The sequence below is a fragment of the Cyanistes caeruleus genome, chromosome Z (genome assembly GCF_971803275.1).
Source record: "Cyanistes caeruleus chromosome Z, bCyaCae1.hap1.1, whole genome shotgun sequence".
NCBI lineage: Eukaryota > Metazoa > Chordata > Aves > Passeriformes > Paridae > Cyanistes > Cyanistes caeruleus.
Window position 1 is genome coordinate 74111768 of NC_141732.1, and position 20826 is coordinate 74132593.

The 20826-nt window shown below is 37.9% G+C and overlaps 1 protein-coding gene across 12 annotated transcripts in view; it reads left to right on the forward strand.

Annotated features, from left to right (window-relative positions):
* Positions 1-20826, forward strand: part of KIAA1328 (KIAA1328 ortholog) — a 172675-nt gene that overhangs the window by 129200 nt on the left and 22649 nt on the right. For all 12 annotated transcript variants that reach the window (XM_023944086.2, XM_086869909.1, XM_086869907.1 and 9 more), the window contains 2 exons: positions 7308-7492; positions 14072-14180. In XM_023944086.2, the coding sequence (XP_023799854.2) occupies positions 7308-7492; positions 14072-14180 (294 nt within the window). The remainder of the gene's footprint in view (positions 1-7307; positions 7493-14071; positions 14181-20826) is intronic.

Sequence of the window (20826 nt, forward strand, 5' to 3'; positions counted from 1 at the left end):
GTGTTTTTTTCAGCGGTAATGGTCCCTGGTTAGAGAAATCAGCCTCAGAAGAATAGACAGTATACCTGACTGTTAGTGTGTCCATCCTCTGCTGTATTGTCAGTTACCCTTAGCAAATGATTGCTCCATGATGCGATCCATGATCAGAAAAAGGGCTTTTGCAATTTGCTGCTCGTTTACTGAAAGCTGCTGTTATCAACACCTATCAGGATGTCTGGAAACTTCTTTAGAGGAGAAGAGTGCTTGTGTACTAGTAATCTTAGTAAAGGAAGAGATCAGGTGGTTATCTGCCCACCCAGACCATCTCTGCCACAGCCTGTTTTGAAATGCAGCCCATCCACTGTGAAGCCTTTTGCTCTGGGTGAGCCAAGTTGAGAAGAGAGGATGTGTTGTTCTTCTATGCCTTTATCACAACCAAATTGCAATCCAATTTGGGGCATGTTTGTTCAGGAGATAGCTTGCATATGGCATTTCGATGGGTATCTTGTGACTGGGGCTGGCTCTCAGCCAGACTCTAGTGATGCTGGATAAGGCACTAAGACTGGCATTCACTTTGCTAAAGAGCATGTGATTCTCCTTCTGAAGGAGAGAGTGATGCTGCCTGATGTACTGAAGAAGTTTAGATTTAGTTCAAAAACTTTGTCCTGAACAGGGTTTTGCATCATTCCTTGTGTTGCTTTGACTGGTGACAGCCAGGCAGGCTTTTCAGATATACAGACACTGTTTCGAAGGATTGTTTTTATACCTTTGACTTGACATTTACATGACTTCCTTTTGTGAAGGCTGACAGCAAAGTCTGCTGGAACGACAGCTGCTCTGCTCTATAAGAAAGGCCAAACACACAGTCACAGAATTTTGCCCTGCTAAAACTTGGCCAGTCTGTTTCCTGTGGCCATTTCTCTGTGACTGAAAACCTTTATGCTAGAATTTTCTTTGAATTCAGGAAAGATAGAAAAGTAATCACTGCTGTAATTTTGCTGTTTATTAGGAAAACTTAGATATGTTGGAAAGGTTCTGGTAGGGAATTGAAATGTAGTGAGCTTAAACCAGAGGAAGGAAAGGGCTTCAAAGGGAAGGCATGACTGTAAATCTAGGTTAAATTTAGCTTAATACTTGGTACAAATGGACCTCTAACCATGTATATTAAGTGAAGTCCTGACTTCACTGAAAATAAAGACAGTATTCTGATTGATTCAGTGGGGCTAGGGTTTCACCTATGGCTGGTATGATCTAATAGGTCATTGCTAATTAAGAGCATATGTGGCCTCAATTCTTGCTAGCAGAATTAAATATCTGAGCATCAGCCACTGAGGGAGTGGGGAAGGAACTGGTCTCTGAAGAGTGGTTTGGGGAAGCCATGCTACGGATTGCTGTAGTCTGGTACAGTTTCAGATATAGAAAAAAATTTAGCACAGTGTATCTCCTCCAAGATGAGAGAAAAGTAAACCAAATGCAGTAGGTTTGAGAGAGAGATCTCAACAGGGGGAAAAAAAACCTGAAAAACAACAGAGAAACCTAACACAGCCATGGGCATTACTGGATTCAAGGGCATTGAGCCTGAATAGTGCTGTAAGAGATGAAATCTCTGCATGACAGCTCAGCAATATATTGTCTGCATAATAACATGTAGATTGTAGGCAATCACTGTCTATTTTCTGTGATGAAAAATCCTTTTATTACAAGCAGATTTGATAATATTTATATTTCAGTTCCAGAGCTCTTACTGACTGTTGAAGTGTTTCCCTACCTGTCCCTGCTCTCTTGCCTTTTGCCTAAAAGATATGTAAGAGGGGAGATGGATGTGGTCCTGAAGACAGCTGGAGGAGAGAAGGAGTTGGGGAACACTGACTGCACCTTTTCAATGGTTAAAGTGGTCTTTTAAGGAAGATATTGACTTTTGAACAGGTTCTATAACTGGCAAGTGGTCATGCTTTTCAACCTAATGGGCAGATTCAAGTTAGATATGATGAAAAAATGTTTCACTGTGAGAGTGATAAAGCAGTGGTACAGGTTTCCTAGAAAGGTGGTGGGTTCTCCAGCCCTGGAAACATTCAAGGTCACTTTGGTTAGGCTCAGAGCCATTTATTTGTTCTAGCTGAAGATGTCCCTGCTCATTGGGACATTGGGGGATTGGACCAGGGGACTTTTAAAAGGTTCCTTCTAACCAAAACTATTCTCTGATTCTGTGATCTCAAAGCTTTAAATGCACATGCTCTCTAGAAAGGAAAGCAGCTGTTTCTTATTGACATTCACTGGATCCCAGCAGTGCCATTAACATGCTGATGCATCTAACATAACCCTCAAAATGCCAGGTTTTATAATTGGCCCATGAAATCTCACTCTGGGCTTGAATATGGTCTGCAAGGTCTGTATTAGAATAGGAATTTTTCTTGCTTCTTAAAGGGAGGAGAAAACGCTAAGCTAAAAAAGCATTTTTTAGGAAGGGAAGGGTGATGGCATTCAGGGATGAGAGATTGCCCTGAAGGTAACACTATGCTTCTCCTCCTCACCTGCAGCTCTCATACCTCCCTTCCAGCTTTGCTCAGCTGCCCTCTGGATTTGTACATCCTGCACAAAGCAGTAACAAGTAGATCAATCTCCCTTCTCTTTCCTCTTTGCTTCTCTGCTGGTTCCTTTCTTCTGATGTGTTTCTCCTAAGCTCCACTTGAGGGGACTGGAAAAGTTGTGATTGTTCAGTAGACCACTGCCATTTGTTTTAAGAACCACGCGTACAAAGTCTACAGTGCTTCTTTTCTCCCTAGAAATATATTTTTTTATTTGCTATGCAGACAAACAACCTCCCAAGCAGCCCCACTTTGGAACGGGTGGTTTCAAAAGTGCTGTTTGATAACAAGCTTGATGTGAACTGATCTAAATTTGGACCCCTGCTGAAAAGAAGATCCTGGCATCTTCTCTTTTGTGCCAGCGCTTGTAGTGCTGTTGCTTTATACTGAGCTGACTCTGGAAACTGATCTGGCTGGAAAATATTCCCAGCCAAAGTGGCAGGGGAGGAAGCAATTTTCAGCCTGTTTGTCAAACTGCATCTGAAATGGCAATTCAGGTTCCAGCTACAAAAACGTATTGCTTGGGTTGTCTACTTATCACCAGTTTTGCATCATTAAGTGTTATGCATTCTTGGCCTGATATAATTGCAGCAGATTGCACACATGAACTGTTAATTATTTTATTTTTAAAACAGAAATTACAGAACAGGAAAATAACATTCCAACATGTTTGCTTTTGGAGCTAACCTACCACGACAATCTGTTAGTTTGATAATGGTTAAACTCACAAGCCCTTTCCTCAGCAGAGTGCAGTAGGGTACCATTAAGGCAGCCATCTGTTGAACATACATAGTGGAGGCATGCATTGCGTCGCATTTTGGGTTTCCGAATAGTTACAACACTGATCTGAACTGAAAAATGCACGGAAAGATCAGAGTTCAGTGAAAGGTGAGCATCCAAATCTGGGACCGGAGACTAGGAACCCAGTCAGCTGAGCATTGGGTGTGGAGCAGGGAAGAGAGGAAGCCTCGTGGGCGAGGTAAATCACATGCTGATAGTAAGCATGACTCTGGCAAGAGCCTGAGCTGCTTGAGTTGCTTAGCGATTCAACAGATCTGCAAAACTCCATTTGCAGAACAAGGCTGCCATAATGTTGGATTGATTCATCAGGATCAGCAGCTAAAACAAGTTATATTCTATCAGAGTTTTCCTGCATTAGTTTAAAAATGAATTTAGTTGGCTCTAAATGGACATTTATATTAGTATCTCGAAGAACTGACTTTCCTCTATTAAAGCAGAATAATGTATCTATATGATGCCCTAACTTGAACAGTACATAAAGATTAGTAAATAAGACCCCATTAAAAATACTTATAATGTAAGTAACATGGGTCCCAATAGCCTTTCTAATGTCCATTAATGCTTATTGTGAGGATCAGAGCTCATTTTACTGAGCCATTTAGTCAAACCATGTGATTATTTAGAAAGTTAATTCATGCATACTAAAATCTAGCTTAAGTAATGCAGAGGGTAGGAGGTAAAACTCTATGGAGACGATAGTCCTTTTTGTTATTTAATGATCAGCCATAATTAACTTGCAAATTTGAAATAATTAGAACAAATTAAAGGTATTTAACTTTGCCTCCCTAAAGAAAAATTCAAATTGCACCAAATGCAGCTTTAAATTATTCAAGTCTCAGAGGTCTGTGCCGGGTTTTTTTACAATGCCTTTTCTATGATGAGAATACCAATCTGCTTTTTGTCAGAAAGCATCCTATCAAGTAATTGTTCTTTGTGTCTAATAAATGACAGCTATTCTTCTTTGTAAAAGTATTTCAGTCTCTGAAGACTACATCAGCATTTCCATGGCATTTTAATTCAATAAAACAAAAGGTTAATGTTTTTCTACTTTTTAAGGAATGCAAATACTAGCAGTATTCAATGGGTCCTGAATGACATTTAAAATTTGCCATTCGCGCTCAGCAGGGATATCGCGATATGAGGCTCAGAAAGGATGGAAGGAATGTTCAAGGTGTGATTTCCTTTGGTGATGGTGTACTTGGATATTCATAATGAGGCAGCAGTGCTGAGACTCGCTTCTTTTCTGGTCACACTACATCTCCTGCCCTGGTATGTAGGGTAGGTAGGTTAATAAGGTCTTTATTTAGACGGTCTTCTCTGTTGGGTAGTTTCAAGGAGTGCCATGAAAATTCATTGGATATTGTGGTGACCTGCAGGAAGTCCTCCTAACAATGGTGCCTTTGAGTGACATGATGAGTAGTTAGATTTGAAAATAGACAAAAACCTCTTTTGCTGCTAAATCTCTCCAGATATAAATTCCCGATTCCTTTCAACCATATGTTAAGTTTAAATTTCCACGTTGCAATAGTCACATCATTCAATACTAATTATTCCAGAGGTGAATGAGTAATTATGCTCTGAAACAGATTTTTTTTTCCTTATGTTTTCTTTGTTTAATTGTGGTAGATAGTTAATTACTGAATTTTCTTCTCTCTGCATTTTCCCTTTCCCTCCTTGGTCTGCGCATCTTTGAGATTAAGTGTCATTTTAAGATTTGGGACTCTTATCATTTCTTGAGCAAAACTTTAGCATAAGCTGTCTTCTATTATGTACTAAACAATGAGGCTGTAGTTGTTTACTGAGGTTATAAATGCAAATACACTTGCTTTTGTTATTTATTATACCTTAGCTTATGTACCTTCTTTTTGGTGTCAGTTTGAATTGCCTCTGCCATTGCTGTATTTAAAACAGAACTCAGTATTCTAGAGGTAACTGCACCATGTAGAAGATACTGCATTCAGAAGGAAAACCAGTCAGTGATCACCTCCTTATCTGCAAGCCAAAGGTCATCACTTGAGGAGTGTAGGTTGTAATCAAATGTGCTTTCAACAACTCAGAAAGCATCCAAATAATGACAACCTCACTGTTTTTTAAATACTGTTAATCATCCCAAGTACAGGCAAATGGAATATCAGGTCCTGTTTTATCAGAGAAATCTGGTCAGGTAGTACACCTTTAAGCCTCTTTAAGCAGTTGCTAGGATCCAAAACCACCTCTTGGTGTTCTTGTAGTTGCAGGAATTAGTAGGTTAATAATTTCATATAACTCAAATAAGATACTAATTTAGGCCACCATAAATTTTAAAAACACTTTGCAGAATTATTAGTGGTCACACAGTTAGAAGCCCTAAAGTAAACGGAGCTTATTTGGAGAAGTTATATCCAACACTTCAGTCAGTTATTATAGGTCATAAGCCATTATATACTGTTCTGCATTAATAATACAGGAGTAGTGCTAATTGTCCAACAGGCTCAGTGGGCCCTATTAAACAATGTCTTATACAGCACATTGATGGGAAACTTTTAATTTAGCTATCATCTCCTGCTTTTTCCACAGATCTACAATAACTTCAGTCAGTGCAAGCTTTTACGTAAAAGATTCTTATGATTCAATCTCCATGAAACTGTATCTTAACTCATAAAAGCTCAGTGAGCTTTGGGTTGCCGGTGTAAAACTAAAAAATGTCATAGAAATATAGAATGGTTTAGGTTGGAAAAGACCTCTAGGATCACGGAGTCCAACTGTTAAGATTTATTTTATCTTCTAATAACTTAAGAAAGCTGTTTGCCACTTCCATGATTTAAGTAGATCAATATAATCTTGAGATAAATTGTATTATTTTATTTGGATAATACAAAGATACTTTTTTGTGTTCTTAATTTCTTTTGTAAAGGGGCCTTTTATGACAGGGACTAATGACTTGCAGATGTTGGGAATTGTCATTTAAAGCAGTAGTTCTTTCCCAGAGAGCAGAATTTGAAAGCAGTAGCTTTAGTGAGAGAAACGTGGGTCTTCATAGCCTCCTGCCTGCCCAGACGATTTTGAGATACCTGTGTCTGCAGAGCTTGAGGCCATGATTGTTCCCCATCACTAGATTTGCCTCCTGCCTCTGTCCATGCAGTGTTTATGATCTTGTGTTGAAGTTCATCCTGAACCATAATGGTTCTGATCAACTTTCTCTTTCCTTAATTTACTCAAAGTATTGCACTTCTGCACCAGATTCTCTCCCACCAGTTTGCTCATACCTTTAAATTTTAAAAGTACCTCTATTCATCAATCTCACCTCATTGTTTCCTCTCTTCTCATCCATTTCTTCTTGAATTAGATTCTCACTGTCTCTGGAGGTTTTTAAAAAGCATGTAGATGGGGCACTTGGGAATGTGCTTTAGTGGTGGCCTTGGCAGTTGTACTCAGATGATCTCAAAGGTCCTTTCCACTAAAAATGATTTTGTGATTCTGTGATCTGCTTCCCTTTTGCAAACTAAAATTTCATATTTCTCTTTACATAATCTTCTCTGTTTCCCCTTTATTCTAGCAAAGTGAACATTTTTTAAATTACTCTTTCTTTCAATTTTGTCCCATTGTGGTGAACAAAGTTTGTCTTCATTTGTGTGTCTTCATCTCACTGGTGCTGTTCTAACACTTCTGACTTGAAAAATCCAGGATCTAATGCTTTAGGGAATGTGCCCAATGCTGCAAAACTCCAAATACAGCTGTCAGGGTGCTGCTGGCTGCTGATAACCAAAGACTCCTGATAAAGTGGGTTGGTAACTCTTCGAGCCTTAGGCATCCTGCTTTCAGAAATTATAAATGGATTCAACAAGGACTCAACCAGCAGCATGATGTTTATGCTTCTGGAGAGTAAAAGTTGGGTAGGGAGCTGGGTGCAGTGTTAATGGGCTGAATGCATCATGTAACTGTGCAATCTTTCTTTCCTCCCAGTGTCCCGGTGTTGAAACATGAAGATTATTTATTGAGGACACCTCCAGTGAGCAAAAACTCCAGAGAACCTGGGAGCAGTTGTGGGAGCAGTTCAGGGAAGAAAATGGTTGGCTTTGGTGCAAATATGGATGACGGGAAAAGCCCTCTAATGCAGTCCAAGAGGGAAGGCACCAAGTCCAGGAAAGGTAAGGGGAAGCATGCTGTATTGCAGGGCCATGGGTGTGCTGGTGTGTTGAAAAGAATATTAGTAAAATGCACATTTAAAGGAAGAGGTTAGCAGGTGTTTGAAACAACCTAAGAGAAGGTGGTAGATCCATTTAAAAAAATACAAAATATTTTAAATAACAAGTGGTGATCCTGTCTGCTGGAAAAAAAGTAGCCCCTTATTCTCAAAAAACTCTTTCAATTATTTGTTTTTAACTTTCCTAAAAGGCAGTGAGAATAAGTGCAGTAGGGTTTACTCTTTAAATGTAATCCTTGCATTCTTTTCCTCCTTGAGTGACGACTTCACCATCACAACCTGCTATTTTGTCACACAGGGGTGTCTGTACTGCTAGAACCTATCCTGCCCTTAGCTTACTGCCTCCACTTAAGGAGCAGAGGAGCAATCTTTTCTCTCTTATGAAGAGAAAAGGTTGGGAACAAAAGCAGCTTGAATGTTTCACTGCTTAGCCTTGAACATAATCCTTGGTTCAATTATGAACTAGTGGTTTTTTTAAAATTTTTTTATTTTAACTTATCTTCCCGTTTGCCGTATATGTCAGCATAAAAATAAAGAAAATGGCAAAATGAGAAGAAATGTGGTGCAGTTCTCAAAGGAACAAATAACTCGTGTTATTGGTTAAGACCATACCAACATTAAAAAGCAGTCCCTGTGAAGAAACTTTGAAAAGGGTATCATCAGCCTGGACCCAAACAGTGGCTGAGGTTAATCTCTTCCAAGGCACAGCTACAAAAGTTGGAAGCCTGTAAAGGGCTTGTGTCCAAAAAAATCAATTTCTAATTTGAAACAAAATCATTTTTGACTAACAGGGGTTCAGGACCCATTACTTTTGCTGTATAATCTGCTGACATTTCACACTTTCTGTTGTGCACAATGAATCCTAATAGTCATTTTATAACATTGCTACACCAATCAATTTAAGCAAGAGAAAGCCGTTACAATTCTGCAAAGTTTCAGGGGCAATTTTCACTGATGGTTTTCTTTTATGGTTTTTTTTCAGCTATCCTTTTTTTTTTTTTTCCTTCTTTCTTCCTCTTCCTTCTGCCCCCCTCCTTCTCTGTGCTACAGTGATGAAACTAGGATTTTTCACAGCTGGATGATGGGTTTTGTTCCTTGGATGGGGGTAGTCCCCAAAAGTAATTTATTGTCCATAGATGCAGGGGAAAATATCCAACCTGGCCTCTTCATTCATTCATTTCATTTTGTAGGACTGAGGAGAAGTTACAAGCTGCATCTGGCTATTGCACACAGCGACTGAGATGTACCTTTGCTGATTTAGTGATTGTAGTGGTTAGTTAGCATGATCTCTGAAGATGGTGGGTATCTTTTGCAAGCACCTACTGGGATTGCTGGTTTTTATGGTGTAGAGATGCATGGGAAAATTTGACTTACGAACATCAGCACTTGCTGTGATAGCTGATAAAGTTCAGAGGAATGCTTTCAAGCTGTGGAACAACCTCAGGTCTATTACTGATTTGAATGGTTGTTTATCACAAGGCAAATTACCTAGCACTAATCACTGAAGTCTTCTGTATTTAGTACCTTTTTAATTGGCTTCCTTCTGTTATATATATGGACTCCTTTAGCAAGCACACACACATACTTGTAAAGTCTTTTTTCCATCTTAGGAGATCACCAGGACACAATGTCAAGATTTTTAATTCTGGGTAGCCTGGACTTAGTTGGCTCTGTCCTTGCTTTTGCTGGATATTCCAATCTGCTGCTGACCTGGGATTTCTGGTTCAATGCAGTATGAGAAAGGGGAATGAAATTCACAAGGTGATATCTTCAGGCATGAAACTCACATACCTGATGGTGGCCTTTTGGTCAGAGTACAGCAGTCCTGTGTACAGAAACATTTTCAGCTGAAAACTTCTCAACCATCAGATGCTGACCTATTGCTACAGAGGTTTATTTTTTCTCACGCCTGTATCAGTCTAGTCTATTTAAATTGTATGTTCTCCAGGAGGCTGACTCTATCCAAGCACACCTTAGTGCAATGTGAGTGCTCATGTGAGCTCTTGCACTTGCTGAACCACTGGGAGTGGTGGCTGTATCAGTAGTGGTGTCCCTCCAGAGCTACACAGGCACTTGTATCAGGTTTAAAATTACTAATCAGGAAGCTTTCCCCATCCTGGAATGGTGGAAGACTTCCCTGCCTACAGGATTTCTCACTTGCTGTGACAACGGTGAGTTTGAAAAGGGTGATTTCCTAACAAATACATATTTTCTTTCTCCCTGACAATGGTTAGTAATAGGGAGAAGAGTGCTGCTAACTGTGGTCCCTTCATCTAGTGGAGTAGAAAGGGTCACTTCTCTCTTTTCAGGGTACAAACTTACTGGATCAACTTAGGAAATCAATTTTTATTCCCTCACTGTTGATTTTGTCTTCTGTTTCTGTTTGCTCCTTAGTTTTTATTCCTGTGCTTTAGCAGATGTTTGTGTCTTGTAGTCAAACTTTTTTAGTTTTACCAGCAAAACTTTAGGCAGTGAAGCAACCCTGAAGTCTTAGATCCTTTCAGCAGTAAATTGTTTTTATTGGTGTCACCACCAGCTATGTCACCATGTACTAAAATCTAACAACTTGTCTAGCTAAAAAGCACTGGACTACAGAAATGTGTGTTTCTCTTCCTTTCTGCTTTTGAAAATTTTGCTCTGGGACTGGGAAACTTACATCCATTGCACTGTGCAATATTGAGCAATTCTCTACATTTCTGTTTAAGTATTCCTCTTTATGAACTCTTCCTGAAATACCTCTTGCATTTAAACAAAAGAAAGATCTATTTTTCCCTTTGTTTCTTCGTGTTGGATGTAACATCTGCATGATGTTGTGTAGCATGCACAGTTCCCTATTTCATATGCAAAAAAAAAAAGCCAGAGAAGGAAAATAATTTTAGCTCATTTTAGCCCTGTACTTTTCCAGGGGCTGATTTCTCTAGATAGTGTTTGTTTTTCAGTAGTTTTTCTGATGTAGCTTCTTAGGGATTCAGGATCTGGAACTTCTTCCCTTGAGGGAAGACTCTTCCCTACAATTGAATAGAGCAATTAGTTAATATTAGTGAAGTGCTTTGAAGATGTGAAGTACTATATAAATGTTAAGTCTTATGAATATTACTATTATTCAAGTCATAAAGATTTCTTTTATGATTATCAACCTAGATTTCCCATTGCTTACTTTCATTCCATTGCTGCTTGAACCATATTTCTTCATTCTTAATGTTTACACTTCTAAAATATAGACTGCTGTATTTCCCCACTTTAATAATGTTTTAGTTGTCAGTTTTTCAAGCAGAAATATATGGCTATTTGAGTTTTCTCAAATGATTCTTTAATCTACTTTAAATAATTCTTGTACCAAGTTAGCCAAATTGAAAATAGTATTCTTAACATTACCATTTAGGACACATTTATAGTTGCTTTGGGGGTAGCTTGCCTTGCAAGCTTATATCTAATTTTTTTGGGTGGGGGAGGTTTGTGAGTCTTTGCTGCTCCAGGTTCTTTCCATTGGTGTCAGAATTTAAATTACCACGCTATGTAAGAGTTTTTTCTTTTTTCCAGGCTAAATGTGTCTATTCTTTTTCCATGTTTCTTGCTTCTCTAGATCATCTGCAATGTCTCCAGTCTCTTACTGTCTTCTAACACCTGCAATCTAATTAATTTGCTGTCATTTGTATCACCCCAGTTCTCTATGACTTTTCATAAATAATTACCAGTCACTTCATAAATTCATTAACTAATTCCCTTTAGCCCTGAAATATATATCCTTCACACTAAAGACTTTGTATCTTTTTTTCCCCCTGGTAGTTCCTTTTCATCAGCTTTATATAGGCAGGTATTATACATCAACAGGGTCTTCATTATCCTCTACTTGCTAATTTTCCCTTCCTTTATTTTTTTCTCATAATATATTTTAAAATTAGTAGTAGCTTGGACATTTTTGGGAATGTTATTGATTTAATCATCTTTATATATTTGCTTGTTCTTGAGTGTTTGTTTTCCCTCAAAAGACTTGCATGCTGTTTCCAAGATTTAATTTTCAGACTTTTTTTATTTATTTTTAATAAATATACATTTGTTTGGGATCTCTTGATGCCTCTGCTTTATGTCTGTGCAGCCTTACACCCTCAATAAATTCCTGATGAGTTGCTTTTCTTGTTTTCTTTTTCTAGATCTGGTAATATTTTCAAACTTGGGTATTTGGACAGTCTCCTTGAGGCTACTCAAGGAGAGTAGTATACCTTGAGTGTTGGCCACTACTGAGTCCCTATATTATCTTTTTTTGCAAGGATACATCTCATTTTCCGTGGATGTAATATGTTGATGATGTGTCTTGTATTAGCAATTGGATATTTTCTCCCATGTTAACAAGGTTTTTATTACTTTGGTATTAGTTTCTTAAAATCCAGCTGCTTCATTCCACTGTCACATTAAATGATTTCTCAATGTCTCTTACTCATTTGTAAAGTCAAGACTCTAAGCAAGAGTCTTCCAGTCTTTATATGCATACCCACTCTTCTCATCATAGATTGGCACACTATCAAGTTACCAGGGACACACAATCAGCATATATTCCCATGATATTTCCAAGACTTCCTTCACTGATAATTAACTCTTTCTTAGAAAAGATTTTTTTTCACTGCATGGTGCTGAAGCACAGATCATTACAGATAGTGTAATAATGTGTTACAGAAGAATGATAATGCCTTTTTTTGTTAGTCTCCCTAAAATGCATCTTAAAATGCATGGATTTACTGAATTGTATATAATTGTATAAATCTTCGATCGGTGCATTGTTTTAAATAATTCCTTGGACATCTGCACATTTTAGACTGAAGCTGGAATTAAAACTTTGTGTTGCTTCATGTTTCAGCATGTCTGATAAATAATGCTTCTGTTTGCAGAGCTGAGAAATATTTGGTCATCACAGAGTTACATAAGGAGCTAAACATTGGTCTGACTTTAATTTTTGCTGATATATTTAGTTTTCTCTGTACTAACTCTAGTTAAGTGACTTCAGTTGCACATAAGTAATTAGACTAGATTAAAAAAAGCCCAAATCCACAGATTTTTGTGTGGTATATCAGATAGGTCCTAATTTCCTACTGCCCTTTACCTCTTATTTTTCTGTACGCTATTTGTCTTACTAAATCTGTTCAATGAAACTCAGTTCTCAGGTGAGCAAGTGAAAAGTTGGCTTTACCACCAGCCTTCAAGGGTTGTCTTCATTCCAGCTGGCAGCCAGTTCTTAGTTGTTAGCTGCTTAACATCAACAGCTTGGGCAGTGGGACAGGATGCACCTTCAGCAATTTTGCAGGCTTGGAAGAAGCAGTCGGTGTGCTGGAGAACAGGACACAGTATTCAAGGCACCTTAACAGGTTGGGAAAATTATTTGACAGAACCCTTTTTAAGTTCAGCAAAGGGAAATGCCAGGGTCCTTCAACTGGGTTGAACTGATTCCATGTTGCAGGACAACCCTGAAAGCAGTTTTGCCAGGAAAGAATGATGTGTGAACTTCTGAGCAGCAATAAGTCAGTGATGTGCCTGTGTGATGGAGTAACTGGACCTCTTACAGGGCCATAATCATACAAATGTGATCATCAGAGTGCTGAAATGACACTTCCCCCCAATTAGCTCAGTGAGACTGTGTCCATAAATACTGTGTCCAGTCTGTGACTCCACAGTGCACAGACAATACTGACAAACTGTAGGAAGTCTGTCAGAGGCAGCCAGGACAGCCATGGGACTGAAGCAAGAGGCTGAGAAAGGGTGCATTAAGAAGCCTTAAGAAGAGATGACTCAGCATAGATCTTCCTTCTTGCTTCAGCTATCTTAGGAGAGGGTGTAGAGGAGAGCGAATGAGACTTCTTAGAGGTTGTCATCAGCCACACAAGAGACAACAGGGGAAAAAATCGCAACTCAGAAAATTCTGATTAGCTATACAGGAGACATTTTTGACTATGAGTCTGGTCAAACAGCTGAACCAGAGGAGTTTCCCAGAGAGGTTCTATCAGTGGACACATTCAGCACCTAATGTGGCAAGTGTCTGAAACCTATTGATGCTGTTTGAATGGAGGATTGAACTACATGACCTCCAAACTTCACTTTTAAATCTAGATTGTTTTGTAATTTAAGAATTATTTGGAGGTGGGAAGGAGTGGGCTCTTAGTTGAAAATATTGTTGTAGTGATATTTACACTTGGAGAACTAACATCTTAAAGCACATAATGAGAACTGCATCTGTGAAACAAGCTGAAGTGGGCCACTTAAGGAATAATAACTGTGCAAGTCTTTCAAACTCTGAGCAGTAAGATGGAGGCTGCAGAGTGTGTCTTATTCTACAGATTTGATTCTGCATGGTCCTGAAAAGGATGCTGTGCACAGTACTGTCAACTGATGAGCTCTTTGTCATTTCTCTGTGTATATTTTTCACTTGACAATTGTTTCAGTTTTTTGTCCCAATGTTCTGTAGTAAGACAGAATTGAAGAAACATCTATTCCAAAATCTCTAGCTTCTAATACCTGGTTTGTCTTCATTCCACAGGGACAACTTCAGGACCTAGGAAGGATGCAGCCGTATCTCCTGGGTTGATGGGTGGCAGCAAAATGCTTGCAACCACAGCCATATCACCGATTCAGCTTGACCCTTCACGGTAAGCTGCTGGGTAATCTGTGGTTTAAGATTCTGCAAACACAACCATCAAATTCTCCTAGATGCAGGGAAGTGACTGAATTTCTATGTTGTTTCATATTAGCATAAGTTGAATAATATAAACTAAAACCTGCCATATCCTTTTGACATTTATAGTAAGCCTTAAGTTGCATGTTAGAATAAAAAAAGCAAGAATATGCCAAGTTCTAACATTTTAATTTTCCTTATATTTTGAACAGAAAGTATTTTATGTTCCAAGCCTGACACATTAAATACCTTTGTAAATAATTTTAATGGACAGTGTTAACCCTGTTAGGTTTTACATTTGCTTGAAGATTTTAATCACTCGTCATTTTCCCGCCTCCTCCCCCACCCCCATTTTTATCAAATGGCGTTTCTTTTAAAATGTTTTGTATGAGAGTTATTTTATGTTTAATGACAAGCAACAAAATCACATTAAGTCAGCAATTCCTGATTATACTATATGTCTGCACTAAATGCACTGGAAAAGTAGCATTATCACTTCTGTTCCAATGAAAAAACTGAAAGCATTGTTACGCTTACAAGTCTGAAAACAACTTGCCTACTTTGGGACAGGATTACATTTCTAGTGGTAAATGCCTAGAAGAATGGCATACAATTCCTGCTTTTCTTTATCCCACATTTATAAATATATATAATAATATAATATAATGATAATATATAATATAATATTATAATATATATATATATATATATTCTATATCCCACATTTTCTCATAATAAAATCTTTAGTTAAGGAACAAAATACAAGCAGATTGAAATATGGAACATGCAGCATTTTATACCACTAGTTAGATAACAGTGCAGTGGCATAACAGGAATGTGCAACCATTCATGAGAAGAGTTAAATGTTTCTTGGAGGATGAGAGGGCTAGAGTCAGATTTAATCTTCTCTTGGCCCAGTGGACTTGGAAAATGTATGCTTGATATCATCCCTGTTTTCTTGGCAGCAGCTGGCAGTTTATTTCTATCTTCTGAGAGAACTTGAGATATATAATAGGTGAAAAACCACTATCAATATTGACAAATTTGTACTTACTTGTTATGGAAATTTTTTGTTCTTCTGATGGAAGGGATGATAATTCTTGGAGGATTTAAGAACTGAGTTAGGTTGGGCTGTTTCCCACAGTAGCTGCGTTTTTAAACTAACAGAAACCACAAGATTGCCTAAGCATTTCTCTTAGAAGCAATGGTTACCTTTGCAAGGCAGGCATAGAGATAAAGTGTGTGTAAAGATACTGCTTGATACTGTCTAATAGTGCTAGGTTGAGATTCCATTCAAGCACTGAGGAGTAGATATAATTATGCACATCATATAAGGACTGCTCAGAAAAAGAAATTTTATTCAAGAGGATTGATGGTCTATTCTTTTCCACAGAGGGGAGTAAAATATTTGTTGAAATATGCTGTTAGAAATCATACCAGGTAAAGTGATCAGTAAAAGGAGTCTGATTAGCTGTCATCTTTAAAGTATTATTAAACCAGGTGATGAAAAATCCTGTAATTCTGGGCACTTTCTCCCATGCTTCTTCCCTTTCTTTCTCACCACTGGTGCTGTAGGTATTATTGACTAGGTTAAACAGCTATGTTGTGCTTTCCCTTACTCCTGGCCTTCTCTAATTGAAAATGGTAAATGGACAAGTATTTCTGGGGGGACCTAAAGCTGATTCTATTCTTCATCAAAAAACCTGCTTGGGCAGCAGGTCAGTCTCAATTTATCACTGAATGGTTATAAGCTTAGACTGCAGGTTTAACTAACTAAATTAATCAATATTGAGAATTATTGCTGCTTTTGTGCCACTAAAGTTAGGGTTTGTCAGCATGTTCATTATGATCTGTGATTTGGGGGGGTTAACAGCTTAACCACAACAGTTGGCACAGATCTGAAACTTGAAACACAAAGCCCTAGCCTAAGAGCAAATTTATTTATTCAGCAGTACATGTAAACCTAATTACTTTTGACTATTTAAATTTATAGGACTAGATTCAACTTGTGTTTGTGCCAGCTTTAACTAGCACAAACCCTGGCACTCGGCAGCAGCAGCAAAGGAAAGCCTGCCAGAGAGAAGGTGTTGGAGAGCGACAGAAGCTCCCTGGCAGAGAGAGGCATCAGGGTGCTACCACAGCTTCTGGGAAGGGCTGGCTGGGTAAGCAGGCATGGCAGGTAGAAGATGTGTTGGCATGATAACCTGCCTTGGCAGGGCTCAACTGGAGGCTTCAGTGTGTTACAGCTACCTCCTGCTTGAGAAAGAATTGCTGCAGTCCTACTTTCTTCTCTGTCTCAGAATGAATTGTGTCATGAACAAGAAATAAGTGTCCCTAGAAAGTAGATATAAACCTTGAGGGCCATAGCGCTGGATCTGTAGAAGGACTAGACTTGCAAAATGAGTGTGCACAAAGTGAATTCAGTGATATCTTTGAAAGAAAAATAAACCCCAGCATTTCCTTGTCTGGCATCTGGAGCTGGGCTAATAGTGAATCTGTTTGCCTGTCGGGCTTCTGTGCATGCCTGTTGCTGCCTTCCATAACACTGCCAAACACTGCAAGTTTGGTTATCCAGTGTTCTAGAGCCAAGTGTTTACACCTGTATGAGGGCCTTGAAATTGTGTTCACAGCAGGGCTGGAAAGCTCTTCTGCTCCATTTGCTTATTTTTCTAGACCAAAGACAACATACTTGGGAAAAACGTTCACAGGCCAGACTGGGGCTGGGCAAATTTGGAGGAGTAGGTTTGTTCCTAAAGCATGGTTACTCTGATTGTTTAAATGTTTAAATGTTACCCTTTTTGATGACTTTTGATTCATAACTGATGTTTGCCTAGAAGAAAGGGTCTGTGTTTCTACTGAACTGGAGGGAAGCTGGACAGAAGTACTGGTATATTAATGCTTTCACTTAGTAATGAAGGTTTTACATAAACTAGGTCTTACCTTAGCTATACTCAGGTACTGATTTCAGCAAAACAAGTATTGTATTGCATACAGAATTGAAGCTACTCTAAATTAAAGTATTCAATTATTTCTGGGGAAATAAAAAAAAAAGGAAGTTATAAATTGTACATTCTGAAATACCATTTAATTTGATTACAGCTCTGTTGCAATTGTGAGGCTCTCCCCACGTAGTGTTGAGTTTGGCACAGTAAGTCCTATAACACTGCAGAAATTAAGCACTTAAAAAGACACAGGCAAAGTTTGTTCTGCTCACCATGGAAACAGATAATTCTCCTGTAGTGTTTTTCACATCGGACAAAGCAAATTCAAGAACAGTTAGGTAAATTAAAGGACTGTGTAATAGTCTAGAATTTCAGCATTAACTGTGGTTTTTGGTTGAAGTTTCAGATCAAAGCTTTCATACTTGCTGAATGCATTGTCTTGAAGTTCCTTATAGCCAAAAAAAGAAGTGATTTAGAAGTTCTTGCAATATGAATGCTGCATTTGAGCTGTATTATTATCTTTTAGACTACAGTGGCCTGTAGGAGTTCTTATAAACAGATTGTATTGTGTAAATTTGTGTTTAGGGACATTTTAAAAACAAAACTATTTACCCAACTGCCCAGCACTTCTCAGGTGAATGTGTACTCAGGGACCTTTAAGCAAATTAATATCTGATGTAAAATATAATGTGCAGAATTGTATACTTAATAATGCACACTGGAATAGTCTAAAGTAGATCTGTTGTGCTGAGCTTTAGGAAATATGACAGTGATGAGATTCAAGCTCTTGTCTTACTTATGTGGTAGTTGATTTTCACATCTTTGCATTTTGGATGCTTAAATATGGATATCAACTTAAAATGATTTCAGAAGTTCCTTATAATGTAGAGTCTAAGCAAGCATTGCCAAAGAAATATAATTGGGTTTTTTTGCCCTTAGGATCAGACACCACTCAATATTGAAAAGGACCAGAAAACTTTCATTCCAGATTTTGACTTAGGAACATTTAAAAAGATTAAAAGTGTGTTTGGAGTAGGGTGGTGAGTTAGTTTCTGAATGTGGTAGGAGATGCAAGTTTTGCCTATGCCCCAAGAAAGCCAGCAGTGCAAAAAGTCCAATGTAGTTCCATATGCAAGTGATAAAACCAGACATTGGCAAATTAATCTCGCTTATTCACAGTGTAGGTTGTTAATTGTTCTCTCTGCTGGCTGTCGATATAATGTGAAATTTTCATTCCCCATTCAAGATGGAAAAAGTTGTGGCTGAAAATGTTAACATTTGCATTTTTATTTGTTGATTTATTTAAAGGACAGCCTCTCTTACAGCAATCCATCACTCAGTGACACCCCAAATATGAATAATGTATTGTAGACTTGCGGTTACAATGTGTAATAAGTGCCAGAGACAGTAGAAGAATGTTAACTATGTTGCAAATGTAATATTTATCGACTCATACTTTATTGCTTTCGAGGTTCAATAATACTGACCATAGGACATTAATATCACTTATCTTGATTTTAGTTGGGCACCTCTATATGTAGAAATAACCCATCTATATCATACTTACAAAATAAATGTGAATTTTACAGCTCTTTGTAAGAAGTGCTTTGTAGGTTTCTTGGCTTATTGCTCACAGTTCTCCTTTTCTACCTTCTCATTTACTTCTATCTGACACTGATCCCCCTCCAGTTGCCTCACTCAGGTAGTGAACACCTCAGCACTCTTCCAGAGGCTTCATTTATTTGCTGCACTGTGATCCTGTGCCTCATAGATAGGATTTGGGCTCTTTTCCTATTAAAGACCAGTATGAAAAGGAATATTCTATTGCTTCTTTCTGAAAAGACAACAGCTGAGAGGCTAAAACAGAAATACCTTCTCTTCTGGAAGGACACACATAGTAAATCTAAATTATCTCTTTGAAGATTACAGATATCAGAAAGAGAATTGTTTAATAAGTTCAACATTGTTATAGATATGGAACTTGTTTTCAGAGAAATTTTTACTCAAGAAACAGAAATATGTTAAAGCAATTTGGAAAGACTGAGATTTAAAATTCAGTGGCTTCGAGAACCAAAATCTTATTCATAACCTGCTTAAGGAAAGAATTTACAATAAGGTTTTGCTTCAGTTGCAAATCTTTCAGTAGTGATTATTTATTCCTGTCTTTAGGAAGTTACTCCAGAGTTCTGCTGTGGAAACTGATGCCAACTGGGAAAATGCTCCTCCTTATCTGCTCTGTTTGGTTACAACCACTAAAAGCTTTGAAGTCTTGGGGGGAAATGCAGATGTGAACCTAGAGCTGGGATCTAAACCAAATTTAACAATGGGAGATTTCAAGCTTGTGTTGAAATCAGATTTCACCTGTGAAGCCTGGCTCTTGGGGAACTTGGAATTGGGTTTGGCCATGAAAATGATAAGCCTTTATTATATTTGGTGTTGTAGACATCAAGTAAATTTTGAAGTGACATTCTGTATTAACATCTGAGGTTATCAAATTTAACACATCATTGGCTTCTTTCTTTACTGTGTGTAACAGGAACACCTATTTGTGTCATAGCAGCCTACCTAATAGCTACTTTGCAGTAACAGTTTTGGTGTGTCCATTGCTGACAATGAAAATCATATTGGGAAATTCTGATTTGCAGTGCAAAAGGATTAATGTTAATTACCAACTGTTGGCTGTAATTGTCACCCTCATTAAAATGCAGAATTATGTATTTCTTAGTTATAAATAACCCTTCTAATTGTACTTGATGTATGCCAGTTTAATCAAAAAGTACACTTGCAAACAAGCAGATATTTGCATTAATCTAGCACTGGATCTTTGAGTCATTTTGATCGTCTTTTATTCCAAACTTGACTAGTTGGGGGAGGTCTATTACAGCTACATATCCTTTACACATATTTTTTTTCAGCTCCATGGATCTGACAGGATTTTGTATTAAAATGAGGGGAAGTGTCTTCTGGGAATGCTTAGTGCAACAGAAAACGTGTCAGTTTTGAAGTAGTTGGCAAGGTTTCCATCATTCAGTGGTATGACAATAACTTGATTGTAGTTTGAAAGTAATAATAAGCAAAGGAAAATAGAGTACAAATCATGTTACGAAACTGACTTAACTCTTTGCATCATTTTTATTGTTATTTTAATTACTATTTTTTACAATTTCTCCCCATGTGCATTTGCAGGTTCTCAAATACCATGTCAAATCTTAAGAGATTGTTGGTTCATTGGATGTGATTCCCGTTTGCATTTTTAATCACAGCAATGAAAACAGCCTCAAAATATTTACAGGTTCCACTGTATTTTCCTCTACTCCTTTGCAAAAGAAAAAAAAAATAAAAAATATATATATATATAAAAGTTACTGCCTCTTTTTCCTGCACTGATACCTTGAGTGTTCTGCCTTATGCTTTTAAAAACTTTTTTAGAATTACTGTGATGGCAATTTCTACAGTGCTTGGCAAGGTAAGATCAGTCTTGATTCCTGTCCTCATGGTTCTCTAAGCAACTCTTCTGTTTCTAGTACTGTAGTAATTTCTCTTCTCCTCTTTCTGAGGTATTTCATCTTTTTTTTTGGAGGTTTGTTTTATTTTTGAGATGGGAGGAATTGATGAATAACACAGGCAGCATAATTCTGTCGTACTTTAAGAAGCCTTAATCCCAAAAGATGTCTCTGT